General features: G+C 39.3%; 1 protein-coding gene across 1 annotated transcript; it reads left to right on the top strand.

The window, feature by feature from the left end:
- Nucleotides 1–928: 928 nt before the first annotated feature.
- On the top strand, nucleotides 929–22,529 carry gfra1 (GDNF family receptor alpha 1). Its single transcript, XM_022743267.1, has 11 exons — nucleotides 929–990; nucleotides 1,319–1,627; nucleotides 2,582–2,665; nucleotides 14,146–14,324; nucleotides 14,770–14,942; nucleotides 15,474–15,583; nucleotides 17,005–17,139; nucleotides 18,139–18,338; nucleotides 20,744–20,791; nucleotides 21,325–21,410; nucleotides 22,261–22,529. The coding sequence occupies exons 1-11, from the start codon at nucleotides 951–953 to the stop codon at nucleotides 22,325–22,327; spliced, it is 1,431 nt and encodes a 476-aa protein (XP_022598988.1). The 5' UTR covers nucleotides 929–950; the 3' UTR covers nucleotides 22,328–22,529.
- Nucleotides 22,530–22,915: the final 386 nt, after the last annotated feature.

Here is a 22,915-nt window from a genome sequence, read left to right as displayed (position 1 = left end):
ATATAGGAAATATATCTTAAATCTGCTAAGCTCTCATGTTCTGCAGGCCTGCGGGTTACATAAATACATAATGACCTATTATAAATGTTGATTTTCCTCATAGTTAATGAGAGAGCTCCGTTCAGCTGGAATCTTCTTACAGATGTAACCTGCTTGCCGCTGGCCATCAATTTGCTCCTGACTGTCTTGTAGCAGTTTGACGGAAACTGATGCTGTTAATGGCTTTATTAAGGTTATTGTGCGCATAGTCGCATGACGTCACGCCCTCACGCGCTGCATCCCGAGCCTCAGTTTTTCATCAGAGTGGAGAACAGTCCGGATCAAACGGCGTTGCAAATCGGAGTGCATTTTTGTTTCCAGTTTTTTGGGATGTATAATTCAAATACGCTTTCAGTCCTTTCTGTGACTATGATGGACAATTAAAGTTAGATGAATGTCTTCTTTAAGTTGAACAGTATGGTTCAAGGCTTTACTCTGATTTCTACCGACTCTTTTTGGTCGTAAAGTTTTGTCTTGAAACCCACTGACAGCTCCCGTGTCGGCTCAAACACACCGCGCTGTGTGTGTGTGTGTGTGTGTGTGTGTGTGTGTGTGTGAGTGTGAGTGTGAGTGTGTGTGTGTATATGTGTGTGAGACAGAGCAGCGGACGAACAGAGGAGTTGATGGGAGCAGAGAGAAGTGGAAATGCTCCATCGGTGCGCTTCTTCGTGTCTCACTTGTGGTTTTTAAATCGTCTGAAACTCCGGCAGCTTCGCGCGATGTGGTTTTAGCCGCTGGACTCAGCTCGAGAGTTTTGGATTCTTACGGTTGGATCTACAGGATGCATCATCACTTGAACCCATATTATGTGCAAATTGAAGAAAAGTGGATCTGTGTGACAAGTTCTCTTGACATTTTATTTTAATTCTAGAAACATCTGTTTCAAACCAGATACGAAATCTCCTAGCGCAATGATTTTAACAACTTTTTTCATTATATTGTCCTTCCCGGGTAAGTGACGAATTCATCTGTTGAATTTCTATAATGTTATATGTAAAAACTGGTCTTGTTCCTTTACAGCTCAGTTTAATAGATGCAGCAAACAGTGGCAGTGAGGAACGGGCGCATATGGAAACACAGATGTTTCCTTTGTTCTGATGTGAACATTCAAGATCCAGAAAGTTTGACTAATACTCAATGCATCTTTGCTTATCTGCCAAAAAAAAATGAAATAATGATAACTGAGTGATGGGAAGTCTATTGTGTGCAGAGAAATGTCTACAAATTAGTTTACATGGTGAAGACAAATCTCTTCTGACTCACTTCTTGTAACTCCCAGACTCAGTCTTCACCTTGAAGGGTGACAGCGGCGCTGCCTCCCGGTCCGCCCGCCTGGACTGCGTAAAGGCCAGTGAACAATGTCTCAAGGAGTACTCCTGCAGCACCAAGTACCGGACGATGAGGCAGTGTGTGGCGGGGAGGGAGAGCAACTTCAGTGCGGTCACCGGTCCGGAGGCGCAGGGCGAGTGCCGCAGCGCTATAGATGCCATGAAGCAGAGTCCCTTGTACAACTGCAGGTGTAGAAGAGGCATGAAGAAGGAGAAGAACTGTCTCCGGATCTTCTGGAGCATATTTCAGAGCTTACAGGGTATGCGATGACTCAGAGCGAACGATTAATTATATTTGACTGATTAATAAGCTCACTATAAAAGTATATGATGGTAGAAGAAGTATTCAGAATTTCTTCCTTTGTTAAAAAAAAGTCCTTTACGTAGGCTATCAAAAGGAAAAGTACAGTACTTATTGTGCAGGTAGAATGGCCCCTGTCTTTATCACTGATTCCTTCATGTGAATTAAGCAGGATTTCATTGTAGTTAGTCAAAGTGGAGCTACTTTATATACTAAAAAGGTAGTTTATTAAGTAATTATGGATTATTTTATAAACTCATATGTTTTGTTTGTGAAAAAACTAGAAAAGAGATGGCCATCAGATAATGCAGTGGAGTAGAAGGATCCTACAATATTTACCCCTGAATTGCAGGAGCAGATGTTTAAAGTAGCTTAAAGGGAAATACTCAAGGAAAGGACCTCAAATTTGAACTTAAGTACATTATTTGAGTAAATGTAGGCTACTGTTACTTTCCACCACTTTTAACGCTGAACACATGTACTACTTACTGTGAATCTTAGTCACGCTGCAATAAACATGTCTACTTATAGAATCAAGCTGGAAACTCAAGCTCTTTGAACAAATACATGACAAATGTCACCATGGTGCCCCAGATTCATTATACTGACACATGCTATGCCTGTTCTCAGATGTGTTAAACCCATGTAACAGAGATAATTGTACTTGTTACTAAGTGAACCTGAGGTCAACCTCCTTCACAGGTTCTATACATGACAACATATTAATAATCTAGAAAATAAGCGCTCATTATCAATATGTGTAATTAAAAGGAATTATTCATTTACTGATTCAGTATAATTGATTTTATAATGTAATATAAAGAGAATCAGATAACATTCAGCCACACCACATACATTTTTACACACACACACAAACACACACACAATTAACAATCACTGTTTCCCCATGCAGGGAATGACTTGCTGGAATACTCCCCGTATGAACCAGTCAATAGCCGGCTCTCAGATATCTTCCGCCTGGCCCCCATCATAGCTGGTAAGAAGCTGCTTTTACAATGCTGACATTCCTCAGGTTTAAGTTGGATATTGTGCAAAGTTAAGTCACTGTACATACGGCCATTATCGCTCAGTTATGCTTTGAACCCAGTTGAAGTCACAACATCACCGCTACAGTTCTGTCACTATTTAACAACCACTCTTTTCTATTGCTGTCTGGTTTCAGGCTGCAGCTTTCAACGCCCATTATCCATCACAAAAGCTTTTATTTGCCACTGTGACCCACCATACACAAAGCAGAGTAATTTAGTATATTTCAGCTCTCAAAGCGATGATGAGAGGTCTGCATGTTTTTTCCACTGTCACAGTACTAATGCTGGAAGTAGCATTTATGTGCTAGTTTTGAATTAATCATCCTTTTAGAGTAGAGCCTGTGTTGTTTGAGATCCAGTAGCTTTCTAGAGTTGAATGCCTGCAATTTAAAAAAAAGCAAGAAAAAAAACAAAAAAAAAAAACAGAAATGGTTTGTGGATACACATGTCCTCAAATGTCAATGGAGTGCAGGTGGACTTGGGAGCATACACCTAGGCAGGCCCATATTTAGATTTGCTGAGATCAGACACACATCCACAGAGGAGCAATTAACCATCTGTCTGTGTTCAATGGCACTGATAAAACAAGAGCTGTGTGTGTGTGTGTGTGTGTGTGTGTGTGTGTGTGTGTGTGTGTGTGTGTGTGTGTGTTTGTGACAAGAAGAGCAGCACTCGCTGGCACTCTTCAATGCTGAGCTTTCTGGCTGGAGGAGGGCGTCTGCCGCACTGGCCAGCTACCATTTCAGTGAAAAAAATGGTTATTTGATTCTCTCTCCCTCCTTGGCCCTCTCCCTCTCTCTCTCTCTCTCTCTCCCTCTCTCTCTCTCTCTCTCTGGCTCTCACTGTGACTGAATCCACTTAGCGTATCACAGTGGCTCTGCTCCATATGCGATGACATAATGGTGAACTGTATTTCAAACAAAGTAAAGAAAGATTTGGATTTTTCCCCCTTCGCTGTGGGTGCAAACGCAATGCATACATAGGTATAGCAATGCAAGACTGGTGAGTGAAAAATATCTTCTGGTACTGCTGGAAACAACATCAGTGATGTTCCTGGGATCATCGGGAGTTTCGGGTCTTTCAACATCGTACTACCTCCCCCAGGTGAGCCAGCAGAGGCTGGTCAGACCCCTGCTTGTGTCCAGCTGGCAACAACTAGCGACTGATAAGATCTTCACACTTGGCCTATTTTCTCTCATCCAGGTTTTCCTCCAACAGCACCGTCAGCTCCAATAGATGGCCTGCATGGTGGAGTCTGACCAGATAACCACATCAAGATGTAGGGTGGTGGAGGTAATGTGCTGACAAAGTTGATGAGCTTCGTAAAAAGGGTGTGCCTGGTCATCTCCCTTCATTGACGGTTTTGAGCCATGACCTTCAAAACCTGAGCATGGCACCATTGATACGTCCCCTGTGCTAGGGCCACTCATTATGTGCTTGAGTGTTTAACATCATGAGCTCAGTGGGGATGTTGGTGTGTGGAGGTTAGCTGGGTTCGGTAGAACGTAATACACTGCCTGGATGAAGAACTTCACTCGGTGGGGCTCAGAATTCCAGGTCACCTTTTTTCCCCCCCAAGAGTGTTGTTCTGTTTTGTCCAGGCTCCTTGTTTCATACCACCACCTCTGCTTGTTCTTACATTGTCCATCGCTGCCCACACCTCTTGCTGTACCAGGTGCCGGTTTTCTTGACTTCTGGTGTTCATGTGAGGGGCAGGGAGAGATCCCAATCTGGCCCTGCCATGAGTGACGATGCCTACCAGTCTACTACGGCGGAGTCGTGTGTTGACCCTCATGCTGAAGTTATTGTAATAGTCGCAGATGCGGTCTGCTTGGTATATGATGTAAAGTGTGCTGCTCCAGCGTGTGGGGAGGGAGCTGTAGGCATTGGTCAGGTTAAGCCACAGCACTGTCACATTGCCTTTGTTCTCCCTGGCCTCTTGGGTTAGCTGTATCACCATACCAGTGCGCTCCAGACGCCCTGACATTTCTGCTGCTCCTCCTTTCTGGACTAAGATGTCAATGTGGTTGTTGTCTGCTAGGTAAGAGCTGAGTTTGTTTGAGATTATGCTGAAGAAGATCTTTGCTTCAACACTCAGCAAGAAGATTGCAAAGTTGGTCGAGCCTTGATGAGCCTTCTTGCTTTGCGTACCACATCCTTCACCTATTTCAGTTCTGAACTGTCAAACTGCTTGCTTGGCTCAGATGGAATGGAAGGGGTTGGTGATGAAAGTAGCTCTACTCCTTGTTCTTTCTCAACAAGATGGCCTACTAAGACGTTCTGAGCACTGTGGGTCGACTACGGGGCCAGCTCTTCCTGCATCTAACCAGGATTGGTCCCTGTGCAATGGATTCATGACACTTTCAAATAATGGGACTAGTAGTAAAACAAAACGAAGAAAAAGCAGCTTGAAATGTTCTGGTCATTTTTTTAAATCGACAAAATCATTTGCTTGATGTAGCTTAAATGAGAGATCAGACCCCCAAAAATCTAAGGAATCCCACTGAACAAATGCGAAATGTTAAAATCTTGATTAAGATATATTTGAAAATCTGATTTGCTGCTAATGTTGTCTTCAATCAAAGTCAGACCCCTGGCATCTTAAATTGTGTTTTTCATCATTATTAGGTGCTATTATTATAAGAAATCACCTAGATTAGGAAAGCATGATAAATTGGGTGCAGTGTTGGAGCTGGAGCTGAGTAACCAATTTAATGTATAGCAGTGTGTAAACAGCTAAAGGGGCCTGTAAAATAAAAAAATAAAAAAACACTTAATGGGTTAGATATCAGGAATCCATTTGCCATAAGTGACCTCATTCCTGTCTGCAACTAAGTCAGGCCTCAGGCAATCCAGAGTGTAAAATAATGCAGATGCGATCCATTATAGAATGATCCATACTGTATCCCATGGGTCAGCTGCTAAGATGAACGCTCCCTTTTTGGCTAAAAACAAGTGCTTGTTTTAATGTAATCCATCTTTATCCCAAATTAATTTCAACAAACAATATTTTATAAAAACCTGATGGGTTTCTCATTTCTAAAAAAAAAATCTAGCAGCAAGAAATCAAGAGCCATGCTAGCAGCTCTGTGACACTGTATTTAGGCACAGCATTGTTTTTGAGCCAATGCTGCCAGAGGCAAGCTAACACGCTCATAATTACAATACTAACATGGTGATGTTAAGCAAGTATAATGTTTACCATGTTCACAATCTTAATTTAGCATCCTAACATTTGCAAGTACTGGACAAATTGATTTTTTTTTTTTACTTTGTTGTTACTTGATTTGCAATGTCTGTGGTGATCCTCTGACTTTTTCGGAAGGACAAATAAATGTCCATAAGACAGAATTGCTACTCATGGAGCCATGCCACTGGCCTGGCTAATCAGTTTCCTACTCCTCATGCTAGACTACTTGGATGACTCCTCTCTGATTTGAGAGCTACCTTAATTAAGTGACTTTTCTTTATTCATGGCTGTAGGAAAGCTTATTCACTTATGTATTTATAACACTATCAATTCAAACTAAAAGGCGAGCCAATAACTAGTTAAAATACAGTCACCAGGAACAGCTGAAATTAAATGCTGCATCATTTATAAAATCAATGAACAAGTGCCTTTCAGAGATGTAACACAAGCTGTTGTGCAGACAGCGAGAATGATGGGACTACAAGACTGCCCTTAACAAAGGAAAAACAGAGCTTCTGTACCACAAACCATGTTTGTGTGTTTAAAAAGAATGTACTGCAGTTCCAGAGGACATCAACATGTAAAACTCAGTCATTACTAAATTATGCTCTGCTACACACAGCTTTGGATTGTTAGAAATGTATCTGCAGCTTCTTGCTTATGCTTCTTTGCAATCCCACCCCTACAGTTGAGATAGCAGGGATTGTTGCAGAGTATATCTGCTTATACAATCACATTCTCAACTCATAAGCATGATACTTTTTTAGAGAAGAGATGTACTGATTCTCCTTATCCATAGCAAGTCTGACACTACTGGTATGAGAACTGATTAGATTCCAAGAGGATTATCGGGGCAGCACATAGTGTACATAAGAATGAGGAAGGGAATAAATTCAGCTTTTTCATTTTGTCCTTCAGTCTATTCTCAATGCTTACCTTTGAAAAGGAAAAACAGTCCAAATCAATTCAAAGTTAGGAATATGCCAGTGGAAATCAGTGATGCCTCTACAGAGACATGTCTTTTACTTAATTTTTAATCAATAAACTCCTCCACTCATGTTTCCATGCAATAACCACTATAAATTGGAGCACATGGTCTTAACGGCATAAGTGTTTTCAGTTTCAGGGTGACAAACGTCAGAAGTTTTTGAAAAAACCCTTGAGCTAGTTACTCAATTTACATCTAAGCAGCCACACTCATCACTATGTCACTAGTACTGGCCCCACCACTGAGCCCAGTATCTTCCCCTTCTCCTCCCAGTGTATCCTCATGGCTCATCAGTAGTCTTACAGAGAATTGAGTCAGTGAACAAGAGATGAGGCTTGGCATGATGATTTTCCATAGCAAAAATCTCAAGAATAATTCAGTGGGTCTCGCTGCCTGAAGCAACAGATTAATCCTCAGTAGTCTTTGTCGTCTGCCGCTGGCCCAGTCCGCCTGTGAACTGTGCATATATGAGCAAACTGCTGCAGCTTAACATCAGAGTGGCCATCAGTAGACAAAACACTTTAAATCTGTTGATCCTTTTTACACAAGACTGCTTTCGGCCATATCAGCGAATCATCTGAAGGCATTTCCTTTCACACGCTTCTCCTTTGTTTTCGTTCTGCCCCTTTCTAACCGCAGAATAACACAATTTATTCCAGCTGAGTTAACCAGAGGGAGCTCAAAACCCAATAACCCAAGTTGTGGACTATAACTTTGAAATTCACTTATATGCTTAGTAATCAAATATTAAAACGTAAGCATTCAGTGGCATGAAGTGAGGCAAACAAAACTTTATCATATTTATTAGCAAGCATACTGTATTTCAGAGCTTTGCCTTCTACATAATAGAAAGTATAGTAGGTTTGTTTTATATAACATGAGATATCTGAACATTGCATAAAGCACTTATAGATCTGTGTACACAGGGGGAAACTACAGAGGGTGGACACAATAATACCAGTATTTGTACAACAAAATGCAATCCAAGACCCCTCTAACATGGCACGCCGCATACTGTGAGTGTGTCCAGGTGTTTTTATGTCCACTCCCTGCAGAACGCAACAGCAAAATGTTTTAAATGACTTTAGAGGGAAACACAAAAACTTGAATGAAATACAATAGAAAGAAGCCATTTTCCTGATATGCAGCATCAAATTTGGCTTGGCTTTGGGAAATCTCATGTCGATAGCTCATGTCCCTCACTCTGGACTGTATTAAAATTGAAAGCTAAAGTTGTACTTTTCAACAGGAATTCATGAATTCTCAAAATCTAGCAGGGAGAAATCTGATATTAATTTGTTTTACTGTACAGCCAAATGCTGTGTCACAAGATTAAATCAATTACTATATGATTAAAACAATAGACAATTGATGGTTCATATCAAGCCCAGCACTATTTTCAGCCTGTGCCATGAGTGGTTTACTGAGAAAAGACATCATTTTAGTTTTCAGTTGTGTGGAGGGGATGTGACTTGTAATGTTGAAGAAAAACATACCTGGAAAAGTCTTCTTTACTTTTCTACCAAGTTCTGACACTTTGAATTAGCTTCATCATGCAAATCATAAATAATATTATGAATCATGCCAACAACGTCATTAAGCAAATAAGATCAGACACAGTCACACACACACACACACACACACACACCTTTGTCTTAATCACTTTACCCTACCCTTAACTGTCACAACTGAACGCCTAACCTTCATTCAACTAATTCCAACCCTAACATCAACACCAACAGCCACTTCAACTCGTGTCCATTATTTTGGTCCCTACAAAGCTTTCAGACCCCACAATCAGAGTGGGCTCCCAGTTTTCAGACCCCTTGAATATAGTAAAACAAGGCAAAACAAACACACAGTCATTCATGTACTGACTAACCCACTCCCAGCATTTCCTGCCAGTCTGACACAAATGTTACTGGAAGATGAAGGCTCAGTAAAGCAGCTTGGGGAGTAGCAATTCCTCACCAAGATGAGTGTACCTGATGGCTTAGCCATGACAAGTTGTGTGCAGGGAGCCAAGTGGATATGCAACCATGAGTGATGCGGGTAATGGCTAATCGTGGCTTTAAGATAAGCAAATGAAACGCTGTAGGCTGCAGGTGACGCAGGATAATGTTTTTGGTCGGGCATGGAATTATTTGATGCAAGCCAACCACACCCTGCACCCACATGCGCAAACAAACGTATGTACACAAACACTCTTAATCACTCAAAATGTGATGTGACATGTGTGCATTACTGCAGAATGGAGACCCTCATCTACATGCAAAGCAGCAGCACACATTCCCATACGTGTCAGTGACATATACATTTTCAAAATTCAAAAATATCTGAGTGCCTCAGGCTTTTCTTACACGCCACAAACTGATACACAGGTGCATAAATATACAGGTTCATGGTTTTAACTACTAATGCTTGAAAGTAGGAAGCTAGAAAGAAGAACAAAGAAGAAAGTCCTCTACAGTAAAATCTAACTAACTGCTGATGGTGAAACAGCAAATTTGCATGTCATGAGAAAGCTATATTTCTGATTGATTGGCCAAGTGGAATCTCCTTTGATCTGAGTGGATAACGCACTATCTGAAAAACAGAAAGCAAAAGTGCCCCTGGGCATCCACATGTCTGACTCCCGCCCTGCAATGACAGGTGCAACCAAAGAGATTTGCACCCTCTTTCCCTGCTCTCTCTCCCATATCCTGCACCCACAGTAGCGCCATATGTCCAGTCATATTACTTTACCTCATCTTCACAACCAGTGAGTCAGATCTGCAGGAGGAGATGTTATCACATAGCAGGATGTGCCCATAAAACCTGAAACTTCAAAGGGTAGTTTGACTTCCAAAGGATGTTGTGTGCTTGTCACTATGAGGATGAATATTTCAGGCAATTTTCCCAGCATCTTTAAATATTGTAATTTTCCGACATCATTACCTTATCAGTAGGGATTTTCATTCTCAGGAGACAATTTGGCTACATGAATTTTGGTTTTATGGTCCTCACGAGTCCCACAGTCCAACATCAGCATCCTTGTGAGCTTATATCAGAATCATGGTGAATATGTCAGACATCAGCAATGCTGAACTACTACTTTTTTTAAATCAATGCAGGATGAATGACTGTCTAGAGGATTAAAATGGAAGAAAGAAATAGCTGGCGCAGTAGGAGCTAAGTGAGATTTTGCTAATTACATGGGTGCATTTAGTAAATGGGTCTTGGGTCTGGTCATAAATACAGAGACACTGGCGTGGATTTAGTAATGCTGGCAGGAAGCCTGATAGACGGCAGGGTGCCATGAAGGAGAGGGCTCTGACCACTGCTGTTTTCTTTCCATTATGGGAGATGACAAAGAGGGCACTAAGTGGAGGGGTAGGTTTAGAAGGATTGAATAAAGCAGTGATACATTGTGAAGGACTTTGATTTTGGACCATTATGTAGACAGCAAATGGAAACTCTGTAATGAAATTATTTTGTGGTTTTGAGTTTTTTGGGCTAGTTCATTTTTAGCATAGAATCAGGTATCAAGAAGAGACAGGAAAACATAATATGTTAAATATACATAATATACACACTTTTGACTGCACTGATCTCTAGCCACATAGCTTGCTCTTGAGGTTTGAGGGTCACACTAATACTTTGTATTCGCATAATTTGCATTCTTTGGACATGGGAAGAGTCATGTTATACGCAGATAAAAGGGCAACTGCATAACTACATGTTCCTGTTCCTACTCTTAGAATGCATTCACAGAAAAAAGAGTAACTTGAGCAATTTCCTGGTTGTACATTGCAATCGAGAACTGCTACACTGGAATTAAACCCTACAGAGAAAGGAGTTCTTTGAAACCAGCTCCACTGCTTCTGACCTCACTGACCCTGTGTTTTCTGGTGGCAATTGACCAGGACATTTTAATGGTCTAATTTATTCCATGTCTCCTGTGTAAAGAGATGATTGATTTGTCTAAGCCTTCATCCCTAAACATATCCCAAAGAAAATAAGAGGACTGCAGTATCTGATGCATGAGGTGTATGAGGCTCTCTGGATTGACCCCACCAGGGAACTTGGACAGTACTGCATCCATTTGCTCACCAGGCATAAAACCTAATATGGTCCACATTTGTGGCATTGTTTGCTATTGTTCAGCTCTTTGAAGTAACTTATTCATGAGTCAATTGACAATAATATTAAACAGCCACTATAATAATAATCATTATTATATAATATAATTAATCATTTAATCTGCAAATATGATCAAATGGTAAACTATGCTCAATCATCAATAATCATTTCTAAGCAAAATAGTGTTAGGGTTAAAAAAAAAATCACTGGTTCCAGCTTCTCAAATGTGCATAATTGCTGGTTTTCTGTTGCTTGGACAAAACAAATAATAATAACATTTGTACTTGATTTTTGGGAAAATGCCATGTATATTTTTACTATTTCTTGATCTTTTAAAGACAAAGGATTAATTGACTAAATGATAATGTCTAACAGTCCCAGTGTCGTGTTTATTTTATCTATGAGCTGAGCAGACAAAACTGTAGAAGGCAGAATCAAACCTTTTCTGGGTGCTGCCTTCTCCTGTACTTGAGAGCTCTTTGGCCACATCTCAAACACAGATATAGATATAGGTAATGTGTCAAATAGGTTTACACAATATGGATAAGCTCACTGATCTATTAGAACATTGCACATGGGACATATGATAAATACACCACCAACCTTTCACTAGTGTTTCATAAGTTAGGGCATTACAAAAACTGAGACTTCTGCTTCTCATATTCTTACCTTCACTGAAGCAGCCCCCCCAGGACACCATAATAGGACCTCTTCTATGGAGATTCTTGTTCAACTCTACCTGGCTGGCGGTCCTTCAAAAGGTCTTTTGTATTAACCTGTTAGAGGTCAAAGGGTCAGATTCCAGTGTTTTCTACATTGGCTCTGCATCAATAACAACATGGTGGCCTTGCTCAAGGGGTGCAACTTAAGAAGGCTACGTGAGATTTGTTTCCCTTAAGCTGGCCTTTTCACAGGGTATGATGTTATGTTATATGATTTTACCCACAAATCACATTTCTGCAGCTTGTGGGCTTTGTGTGTAAATCAAATTAAATAAGACATTTCACAGTATCTTACAGAGAAACAGAGACAGTAAGAGGATTACAGAAACAAGCACAGATGATTTTCAGATGATTACCATCATTGTGCAACACAGCACAGCACACAACAAAGCACAGTCAACTATTAACAGCAATCTTCACCACAGCCCTATTTATATAACTACATATAACTATGGTTACAGGAAATTTCTTAAGTAACAGAATCACTTTTTTGCTGCTGTTTTACAACATGACGCTCGTCATGTACTCTTGGGGAGACTTGAATGAAGTAATTGTTGAACTTAATGTCATGATTCTCCCATTAACTTGAATGTGGTTTTAGACACAGTGAAACATGGTTTGTACTGAAATTATTCCTGAAAATGAGAAAATAGAATTAGCTTATTAAATGCAAAAGTGCTCTTGATAGAAAAGGTTTTTCCCTGCCGTAGGGTGTTACGTCTTTATGGAGTCATACTGTGACCTACTCAACCTCCTAAGTCACACCGAGTTTAGCTACATGCGAACACACAAACACATACATACATACAGCCATGTTTTAACCCAAATCCTCAAAGTAAGAATTTTATTATTATTTCTAAGTGTGTTTTTAATATAACTAATGTAAGCATTTTGAGGTAAAACTGTCACACCTATGGCCCAAAAGCCACAAATAGCCACTACAGGATCCCAGCCCACATCTCTAGGCACTTGTCAGATGTAAGTAATGGGTTTTGTAATATGTGATTAACCCAAGGTTCAAGAATGTATTCAGATTTAATCATGGCTCATTCTGTGGTGCATGAAAGAGTGCAGTGAACTTCAATTCCACCTCAAAAGGCAGAATTACAGAATTCATTCTTCCATGCCGAGGCTGAAGATTCAGTTTGTGTTTCTGTGCAGGAGTCAGCGGAGCAGGAAGGACTTTAACTACAACAAATGAGAAAAATGAGATGTGAGAGTCATTATGTTGGCCACAGAGTGATTTTGCTGTGATGGAAGGAAAGGCATACTGGGATGGAAGCAAAGATGGGTGGCTCGGTTCATGTAACTCCAGGCAAGGAAAATGCACTGTGTCTGAGCAGGTGTTTGTGTTTTATTTTCAGGGAGTACATTTCTGTGCTTTCTGTAAGGATGAGGAGAAACCAAATCACCCTTCAGCTACATGTGTAAGATGTGAGGAGGAAACAGAAGCAGACACACAAACACACAACAGGACAGACTAATATGACTAGTGTATTTTCTGGTAACGCTCTGAATATTAAGGGTTTGAGCGTTGGTCTAATTCAAAGAGATGAGATGTCACCTTGAAGTGACTGTGCAGTGTGGTCTAACCGTGGCTTTCTGGTGCACATACAGGAGCTTGATCAGAAAGGCCAGACCTAATGAGGTCTGAGAGAGGAATCTGATAAGAACCTCAAGTACAACGTTCAGCCAGAGAATTTAGAGTTCAAATGTGTAACCAAGCAATTGCAACAAATGGAGCAACAAATTGGTGCAATAATTTGTAATGAATCCGCTGTAAAATATTTCTGCATTCACTTGTGTTTGCAAATAAAAGCATGACTGAGTTCAGCAAAGCTCAAATCAGTTGCTTTTTTGCTGTTTCAGGCGCAGTAAATGATGCAATTCTAGTATAACGTAGTGAGAAATTGGTTATAATACATAAAAAGACATAGGGGACAAATTTAGGAGTTAAGTTTCTTCTGGTTATGACTGTGGGATGAATACTCATGTCTATATTGACACAATTGCTTTTATTTTATCTTCCTTAATTATGTAAGATGGCATTTTCCAAAATAACTGATCCATATTTCCAAACTTGCTTAGAACTGTGGATAAAAGTGGAGATGTGAGATTTCTGAGGTGTGATGGAATTAAACCGTTTTTATATATTTGCTTTTTATAACAAAAAAAAACGTCAGGGACACATCCAGAGGTAATAGAGCTGTACAACAAGGAGAAAATGAGGATTACTAATGTTACATCCCTTTAAAGAATTGCAATGCAAGTCATGATGCCTTTCTTTCTCTTCTTCAGGTCAAATAACACTCAAATATTTCTAATTCATGCCACTCCAACAACAATTTAACCTGCACAAAAAAGCAACAAGGAAATATGAAATTATGCTTCTCTCCTCTCTCTTAGTCGAGCCTGCATCCACAAAGGAGAACAACTGTTTGAATGCTGCCAAAGCCTGTAACCTGAATGACACATGCAAGAAGTACCGCTCAGCTTACATCAACCCCTGCACTAGCAGGGTATCTGCCTCTGAGGTGTGCAACAAGCGCAAATGCCACAAAGCTCTACGACAGTTCTTTGACAAGGTACATGTTTGTTCTGAGAGCTATTTGCATAATTTTTTTGTATTTGATTTTGTTGCTTTGGCACTCAACCCAACACCCAGGTGTCAAATGTCAAAAGGATAAATACTATTTTAAGTGCAGTTTCACATTAAGATGATTTTCTATCCAGTTTCATTCCAAAGGCCTCAGTTACCCTAGCGTGGGGTTGGTTGGTTAGTGGATCTGTGGTCTCTATGTTCACGTTTTGCCACTATAGTTTATTGTATAAACAGGGTAAAGGTGAGTTACTCAGCAACTCTAGTACAGGTGCTAGCTGCACTGGAAGTTGATATTTTCAAGATAGAAGAGAATTTTGTAGATATCACTGAATACCAAGGAGGAAGTGAAAGTTTTTTTTGCCCTCCAGGCTCTTACACCACCTGTGTCTACATGTGTCCTTTCTTCTTTTTCTCTCTCCAATATGAAGGTTCCGACTAAGTACAGCTATGGGATGCTGTTTTGCTCCTGTCCAGTGGTGGACCAGACAGCATGTGCAGAACGCAGACGACAAACTATTGTACCTGTGTGCTCTTACGAGGATAAGGACAAACCAAACTGTCTGTCCCTTCAGAACACATGCAAGACCAACTACATCTGCAGGTAAGAATGCACAGAGAAATCCTTAATACACTTTAACTAAAAAAGTCTTCCTCCTCATCTACATCATTGTAAAACCAAGTCTAATTTCTAGTAGGTGCAAATCACCTGAGAGAACTTCAGTAGTAATTCAGATGGTCTATTTTAAGACATGATGATTGCTTGTCCAGTGCACAGTAGAAAGTGGAAACTTACTTAATTGACATAAAATTGCCTGTAAGATTCGTCATGTATAGTGGGTTATAGTATACTGTATAATCTGGGGAAAAATAGCAGATAAGCAGTCTTTCATTCAGTGAAGGAGTTTCTTAATTCTATATTTCACATTCTATACTTTCACTTTTAAATGTCTAAGCTGAATTTAAATTATCTGCACGAGTGTGAAAACTACCAGCGAGGAAAAGGAAACACTGATTTTGATTTTTTATATGCTAGTCAGTTGGTGGCTTTAACTTTGCTCACTTTAAGCTTGATATCCAATAACAGCATCAGGAAATTAGCAGCTCTAATTCCTAATTTCTCTACTGTTTCTAGGTCGAGGCTGGCCGACTTCATCAGCAACTGTCAACCAGAAGCTCGCTCCATATCCGGCTGTCTGAGGGAGAACTACGCTGATTGCCTGCTGTCTTACTCAGGTCTTATTGGTAAGTTATTCTCTCTCTCCATTAAAATATTTAAAAAAAATTTGCTATTCACATGAGCTTGCAGCGAGGAATGAAAATAAAATGTCCTAATAGAAGAAACTCAGTAAAATGTCAATAGCATTATTTGTAAGTCAAACTTTTAGGTATCAAACTTGTTTGTATTGTTTTCCAATCTCGATTTTTTTTTTAGATTTTGTATTTCCTAAATCAAAAGCAAAGAGAAACCCATTCAAAAGGTTATTCTTCTTCTAAAACAGCTGCACGGAATTTAAGCCAAATCCTTAAAACTACAATAAACAGTGATGATTTACCACTGTGCAGTCACCATACAGCCATGGACCTCTTAAGTCATACATCAGAGGTCAGAGGTTAAGGCATCACATCAACTTGGCAGCCAGACAGCTAAGATCACAGTCAATAAACTGCTTATCTGTAGAGTGTACATGCCCTCACAGTTCATAGACCACAGCACCGTGCGCGTGTCCTTTTGATCAGCCTTTCCTCCATCAGCAGGTTTCATTATGTAGAAAGGAAAAATGATGTCCCACTGAGCTCTCGTAATGAGATTTGAGTGCGGGGCAACACTGACCAATTGCAAACTCAACAGGCAGACATTTTATTATTTCATTCATATTCTACTTCACACAGGTTACATCCTCTAATGGGTCCCCCTGGCTTAACCACTCATCTCTGACTGCACACAAAAATCTGCATGTACTTGCACAGCTAATAAGTATGGGCCTACTCAACCCCATGCTCCCTACAAAAAAGCAACAGCTTTGTTTGGTTACATCAGGATGACAAAGTAGCCGAACTTCATTCGACTCTGTGCTCATGAAGTACAACGTGCCCCCAGCTTCCTCACCACTGTTGACTCCCAGTGGGTGGTAAGCAACAGGAGCCCTGAAAACACTTTTAACAACACTCTCCGGAGCTGTGGTGTGCCACCTTTGTTGACATTAGCACTTCTTTGAATAATGTGCATGTTGTGGAACAGACATGACCACTGGCCATGCTACATAATTAGGGGGATGTTGTACAAGTCAGTGAGGTTTATAATCACGATGCAGTAGGTTGTTGTGTCACTGTCAAGAGAGAGTGTAGATTCAATAAGTGTAACCCCTTACCCCATGGGAGCCTTATTAAATGTTAAAGCATTTGTGAAACAGAATGACATTTACACATTATAACGCAGGTCTCCAATGAGGTACCCTACAATGCAATGCAAGTTCTGTAGGCTTTGTAAATGGGGTAATGGCTCCATATAACAATGAATAATCTCATCCTGATTGGCTGACCGGAACATTCAAATTTCAGTCAGAGCAACTAAATTAAGAGAGTCCTGTTAGAGGGCTTCAACTGTGATAACAGGATTACAGTTATAAAGACTTATAGTGGTTTTCTTCCCTTTTATGCTGCAGGTACGGTGATGACTCCCAATTATGTGCGATCTCTTGGTATTAGCCTGTCACCATGGTGCGACTGCAGCAGCAGTGGGAACAGCAAGCCAGACTGTGATAAATTTGCTGAGTTTTTCACCAACAATCGATGCCTACGTGAGTTCCCACATTCAGGCATTCTGCATAAATGAATTCCTCCCCCAGCTTTGCATGGTTATTTACTGCTTAAGGTCAGATTGACCAGTTGTATTGTCTAGACTTAAACTGGCCTGTTGAAATTGTAGAGTGGGAGATAATGCCCTGAAACAGGAATAGTATCATGTCTTTGACATGTTCCCCGATCAAATACAATTTCTGTTACTTTGAATGTTGGATAAGCAACAGTCACATGACCATTTCTTTTGTTTTTTCACTCATGTGAGTATGACTGGCATTCACTGGCATTTCACCAGTCTAACTCAAAGTCTTCAGAACATAACAGAGCAATTTTAATTTAATGAAGATCTTCTACATTGCTTTGACAGTAACTCAGGCCTTTGTATGATTAAGAGTAGTTCCAGAAAGTTTTTTGATCAATACAAAAAGGAGTTTTTGCCCACATTATATTTTGCTCATGGTAACGTATCTTCGATTAAATGACATATTTATGACGAGGAAAATTAAATAACATAAATTATTTTTGAAGTTTCCGTGTTTCAGGCAGTTAAGAAGCTCATTTTCACACAGCTTTGTGAATAATAGCAATTAAAGGCAGACACAGCTTTTAAAAAAGGCTCTTGAGAAAGGTCATGTCATTTATTTTCCTACCCAATTATCTAAAGTATCAATTTTAAGCAGCTTTTAGTTGGACATTAACGAAATGTTTTGGGCCATATTTCCAAGAAAAGGGTGGAAGAAACCAGACTACATTTTTAAAAACAAGACAACGGCATTCAGAGGTGTATAATGCCCTCTTACATGTATTTATAACATTCTGCAATTGAATCAGTCATGACACCGGATGTATATTTTATCATTTCTCTACAGTATTTTTTTTTTACTTTCGGTCATTTTTCCTGTCATATTCCATTTAGCTATATTCTGTCTAGTAAAGCATAAATTCTGTATATGCACAGGATCAACCACGTCACAAGTCAACACACTCTTTTCTTGCAGGTAACGCCATCCAGGCATTTGGCAACGGTACTGATGTTGGAGTTTGGCAACCCCAACCTCCGATTCAGCCAACTATAGTTGAGCCTAGCATCACCCGGAGGGGTAAAGAGCGAACCAGTAATGCTATGGACGCACTGACACACATGACCAAATTGGATCTTGATGGAGATTCGTTATATCACGCCTGTGGGACCTTACAGGTGAAGTTCTAAATGTAGAGAATTTTAAAAGTAGAGTTTCTGTGGTTAGATACAGGTTGTATCTTCTTTTCTGACTTCTTACAACACTGAGTTACATTTACAAAATATAAATTGCAAATCATAAAAAAATAAAAATAAAAGTAGAGAGGGAAGAAGAGGTGAAATCGCTGCATAATTTTTGATGTTAAAATGTCACCAACTAAAGGTATCCGAGTGAGAAAAAAAAAACAAACTACGCTTAGTTTCAATTTTCGTAATACATGCTTACCTCAGTGCATTTGGCGAGGTAAGTATTTATTACTTTGGTTGCAGTTAATGGCTGTGCCTGTCATCTACAATAAGAAACACTTTCAAAGGTAAAGCAAAAGGACAAACATTACATTTTTACATACAATAACAAATGTGGCTTTTTGGCCTAAATTTTACAGGCATCAGAAACCTCTCAAAACTCAGGAAACAAAGTGCCTGAATCAAAATTGAGACCTAAACATCAGGTAGAGATCTATTCAAAGCCTCTGTCTGAGTGTCAGACGTCTGACTCTGTCACCTTGATGGATCAGGGACGGTTTTATGATGGCATGCACAGAATCCCCCCTCCTGGGCAGAAAGATGAGACATCAGTGTGGAGTCAGAGTTTCCAAAGCTGTCGTGTCAAAGCTAATTGGTTGCCACAGTAACATCAGAGATGGCCCTAAGGGCTGGTGTGTCTGTGTGTGTGTCTGAACGCGTTTTTGTTACCACTTTGCGACCTTTTCTAGTATAAACACGGACCTTGTCGGGACCAGTAGTCCTCATGGGGGCCACAGCCTGGTCACGATGAGGCAAAACACAATTTCTGGAAAGACTGAGGTTTATATTTACTTAAATCCATATTAACTTTGATACAAATATAGCCACTGATTGTTAAATAATAAACATGTAAATGCTGACTGCTGGCATGAGACACAAACTTCAATGAACATATCTCTACCTCCTGCATTTACACTGAACATGAATCATGACTTCAAAAGTAGCTGCATAATTACTGTAAACTGAGTTGCCCTGATAGTATCTCAACAAAACTCAAGCTTTACACAGTAAATAGAGGTCAAAAGTTCATTCTTGACTTAGGAAACAATAGTTGGCAAAACTATTTTACCACCATGTCCTTTTAGTAAATGTACTGGAGTTTTAGATCATATCACACAATTTTCCTCAGCAGATGAAGCAGTTTGTTATTTTTCAGATCCAACTCATTTAATTCAACATTTGTAAACCCGTAAAATTTCCACCATGTGACTTTAAAAAATAGTGACAGATAATGACATGCAAATGGATATTAGTTTTGAAATATCAAATGCAATTGTAGGAAGTCTGTTTAACGTGCTGATTTTGACATTTACATCGTAAATTGCATGTTTTGCTTAAATGTGCTTTTTGATCCTGCAGCTGCTTTGGTACTTTTTGAGCTCACCCACACACACTTCAGACCACTGCGATTTTCCCCTGATAAATACTATAGGGCTATATTTTTAAATGAGATCATATCACATTACTTTAAGCAAGACAATCTATCATATTGGCTTTTAATAGTGATAATATGATTTATCGCCAGTGAAAACATCCTCCAGGAGGAAAGACCTCCTATAGAGCAATTAATCATTCTTCTCAGAATCCTGCCTCATAGAATTCTCTCTACTTAAGAACCAATGCATGGAGTGTTTATTATGTTCCAAAACCACTGTAGAGTCACTTTATCATTTTCTGTACACCATCTCTGTATCTGTGTGTATTTGTGTATTTGTGTGTGTGTGTGTGTGTGTGTGTGTGTGTGTGTATGTGTGTATATATAAATGTATGTGGGGATTTTTATGTGTTGCTGAAAAGGTTTTGTAGCGGTCTGAGAAAAGTTTTAATGTATTAAACTGTCATAACCTTCAGCCTGCACAAACAGGATCTCACAAAGACAAACTTCTACACAAACACACACAGGCACTTGAACCTTACATAAATTGCTTGAGGATGATTACACAAAGGGGTTCATGTAAGTCTAAACTGTGGGAATTGGTGGGAACTGAAAGCATTATCATAAATTTTATATCTTGGAGTATTTTTTCTTCACAACCATGACAGTGAGAGTTTAGGCTAATGCAGTAATGATTTTGCTTGGCCTTGTCATACTTTAAAGACTATGCCCTTTCCTTAACCACAGTTAAACTTCCAGGCCAAGGCAATTTCTTCATCCCACTAGTGAGACCAAGTAAATGGTTGACAGTGTCAAAGAAGCAGTCAGATGCATATATATTTCATAGCATCTTTGTACCACCATCAGTCAATGTGTGATCTTGAAAGAGAGGGAAACCCAATCAAAAAAAAGAATCGAAGTTAATGTTTCCCTGTCGTCTTTCTTATTTTCTTCCTTCTAGGCCCAAAAACTGGTGTCAAATCAAACAGTGGATACGACTGTGTGTGTGGTAAGACTTATTTTATTCTCTTCAATCCTTACAATGTTCCTATTAGAGCGCAAACAAGATCACAAAATAATCTAATATCAATAAAAAAAACAATATTAGTCTATTTTTAACATAAGACCAAACATCAAATATTTTGAGGTGAATCCTTTAAATTTGGTTATCAAAGAACAAAAATATGCACTTAGCTCAAGATGTTATCCTTTTTAAGCAACTGCAATTGTCACATTTTGTTTTATCAGTACAATAAATTTTCCATCTCAGTCAAGAGTGAAAACATTTTTGCAATATTTCAACTTCTTTTCAAATTTCTGGGAATCAGGTTTTTTAATGCAAAAAATGAAAATGTGCATAAAAAGTGGATAGAATCACACACACAGAAAAAGAGTCCAGCCAATGTTTAGGGCTATAGTCCAAATCTCAGATTCATGGTGAGGGCCACAGAAAAAAAAAGAAAAAAAGATACATTTCAAAGTATTTTTTCACTTATTCTGTCACTTTGCATCATTGTAACACTCTATGGTCTTTTCCCCCAGAACCATCAACTGGATGAGTCCAGTGACTCAAATGCCATTGCTAGAAGCTCACCAGCTGAACTCACCTGCTTACACCCCTCAAGTATGCTCCTTGCACTAGTCATTGGTTTTACACCAACAGTATTACCACTACAAAGTTTCTACCTTTTGTAGGATGTGAGGCCTATGGATCGACACTCTTATCTCAAGAAGTGATTCAACTCATGAACTTTAATTTAGACATTTTCCAGAGTGTGACACCTACATTTTTCTTGAAGTGGAAAAGAGCAACGCAGTGTGGTAGGAGCACTGAGATAATAGACAACAGTGGATTATATCTGAAGAATCTATGTTGACTGTTGCTGTGTTGAAAAAAAGACCTCCTGAAGCTGGTGCTGAGATATCAGCTCATTTGCCTTCCATGCCTCGTGGGGGCAATTTGGTGACTTCAAAAATCAGATGCACACTTAGAAAAACTCATCTTTTTTGGAGTTAAACCCTGTGATCTGATAACCATGTGAATAAATTCACTTCTTTGGAATGTGTGCAATCGGTGCACATCTCACTGAATGGACTGCCAATGTGCTGAACACTGTTTTGACGATAAAGGGGATCAGTCTCTGCATAACTGTGTTTTGAGTCATCCTGTTAATCAACTTGCTTTAGTTTAGTTGATCTAAAAGTGTTGATCTGTAATATGTCACTATGGACAACTAACATGCACTATATGGAACAAGATTTATTAAACATTTTAACTCATTTAAAAGCCCATCACAATTCGTTAGAGTATCCGCAAAAGACAAAGACATATCAGCCCAAACTGTTTTCTCTTCTACATGTTCAGTACTAGGTATAGATCAGTTTTGTAGATTGATTTGGTTGTTATGGTGTATGGTGGTTCGCCTCTCAAAAGAACATTTTGTACATATGATACATGAAATGTGCACTCTATTACAGTTTGCTGCTGTTAGCTTGTAACATATTGTCTGTAATGTTTTTGAGAGTGTATGTTAGTTTTTGGTGACTGAGGCCTCTCAGCTTCATCTAGTGTAGCTAGAAAATGTGATGGGGTATGGTTCTATCCTCATGTGGCTACAGTTATGACTTTATTGTGTAATTATATTTTGATGGCAAAGTGCATAATGTTATCTTAAACAGTATTTTTCTTGAGGAATATCAAACTATCTGTAACAGCAATGAGAACATTAAGAATTTACAAAAGTGTCTTTAATGGCTAAAAAGTCAAATATGTTTTGTTGGTTTGATCAAGATTCTTCATACAATTTTATTTTTTCATTTTATTGTGTCTTGGTAGAGAGCAAGAGGACAGGGGTTTGATGAATCAAGAATGTGTACATACCCACATTGAGAGTAAATGCCAAAAGACAAAAGCCAGTGCACATTAATTGCTAGCAATTACTGCTGGTGCAAATGGAGGAAAAGATGAAAACACTTACATTGTTATTATATACTTAAAGACACCCTAATTATCAAAGCCATTCAAAGAATGTACAACATAATGACAATGAACGCTGAAGACTTGTTTTTAAAACATCCTTACTGTTTCTAAAAATGAGTAAAATGTGTCTGTTTAAATCATGTATGATCGCTC

This window comes from Seriola dumerili, unplaced genomic scaffold (genome assembly GCF_002260705.1).
Source record: "Seriola dumerili isolate Sdu_G_001 unplaced genomic scaffold, Sdu_1.0 BDQW01000068.1, whole genome shotgun sequence".
NCBI classification, from domain to species: Eukaryota; Metazoa; Chordata; class Actinopteri; order Carangiformes; family Carangidae; genus Seriola; species Seriola dumerili.
The sequence above is the reverse complement of the archived record's forward strand: the minus strand, read 5'-3'. Positions and strand labels throughout refer to the sequence as shown.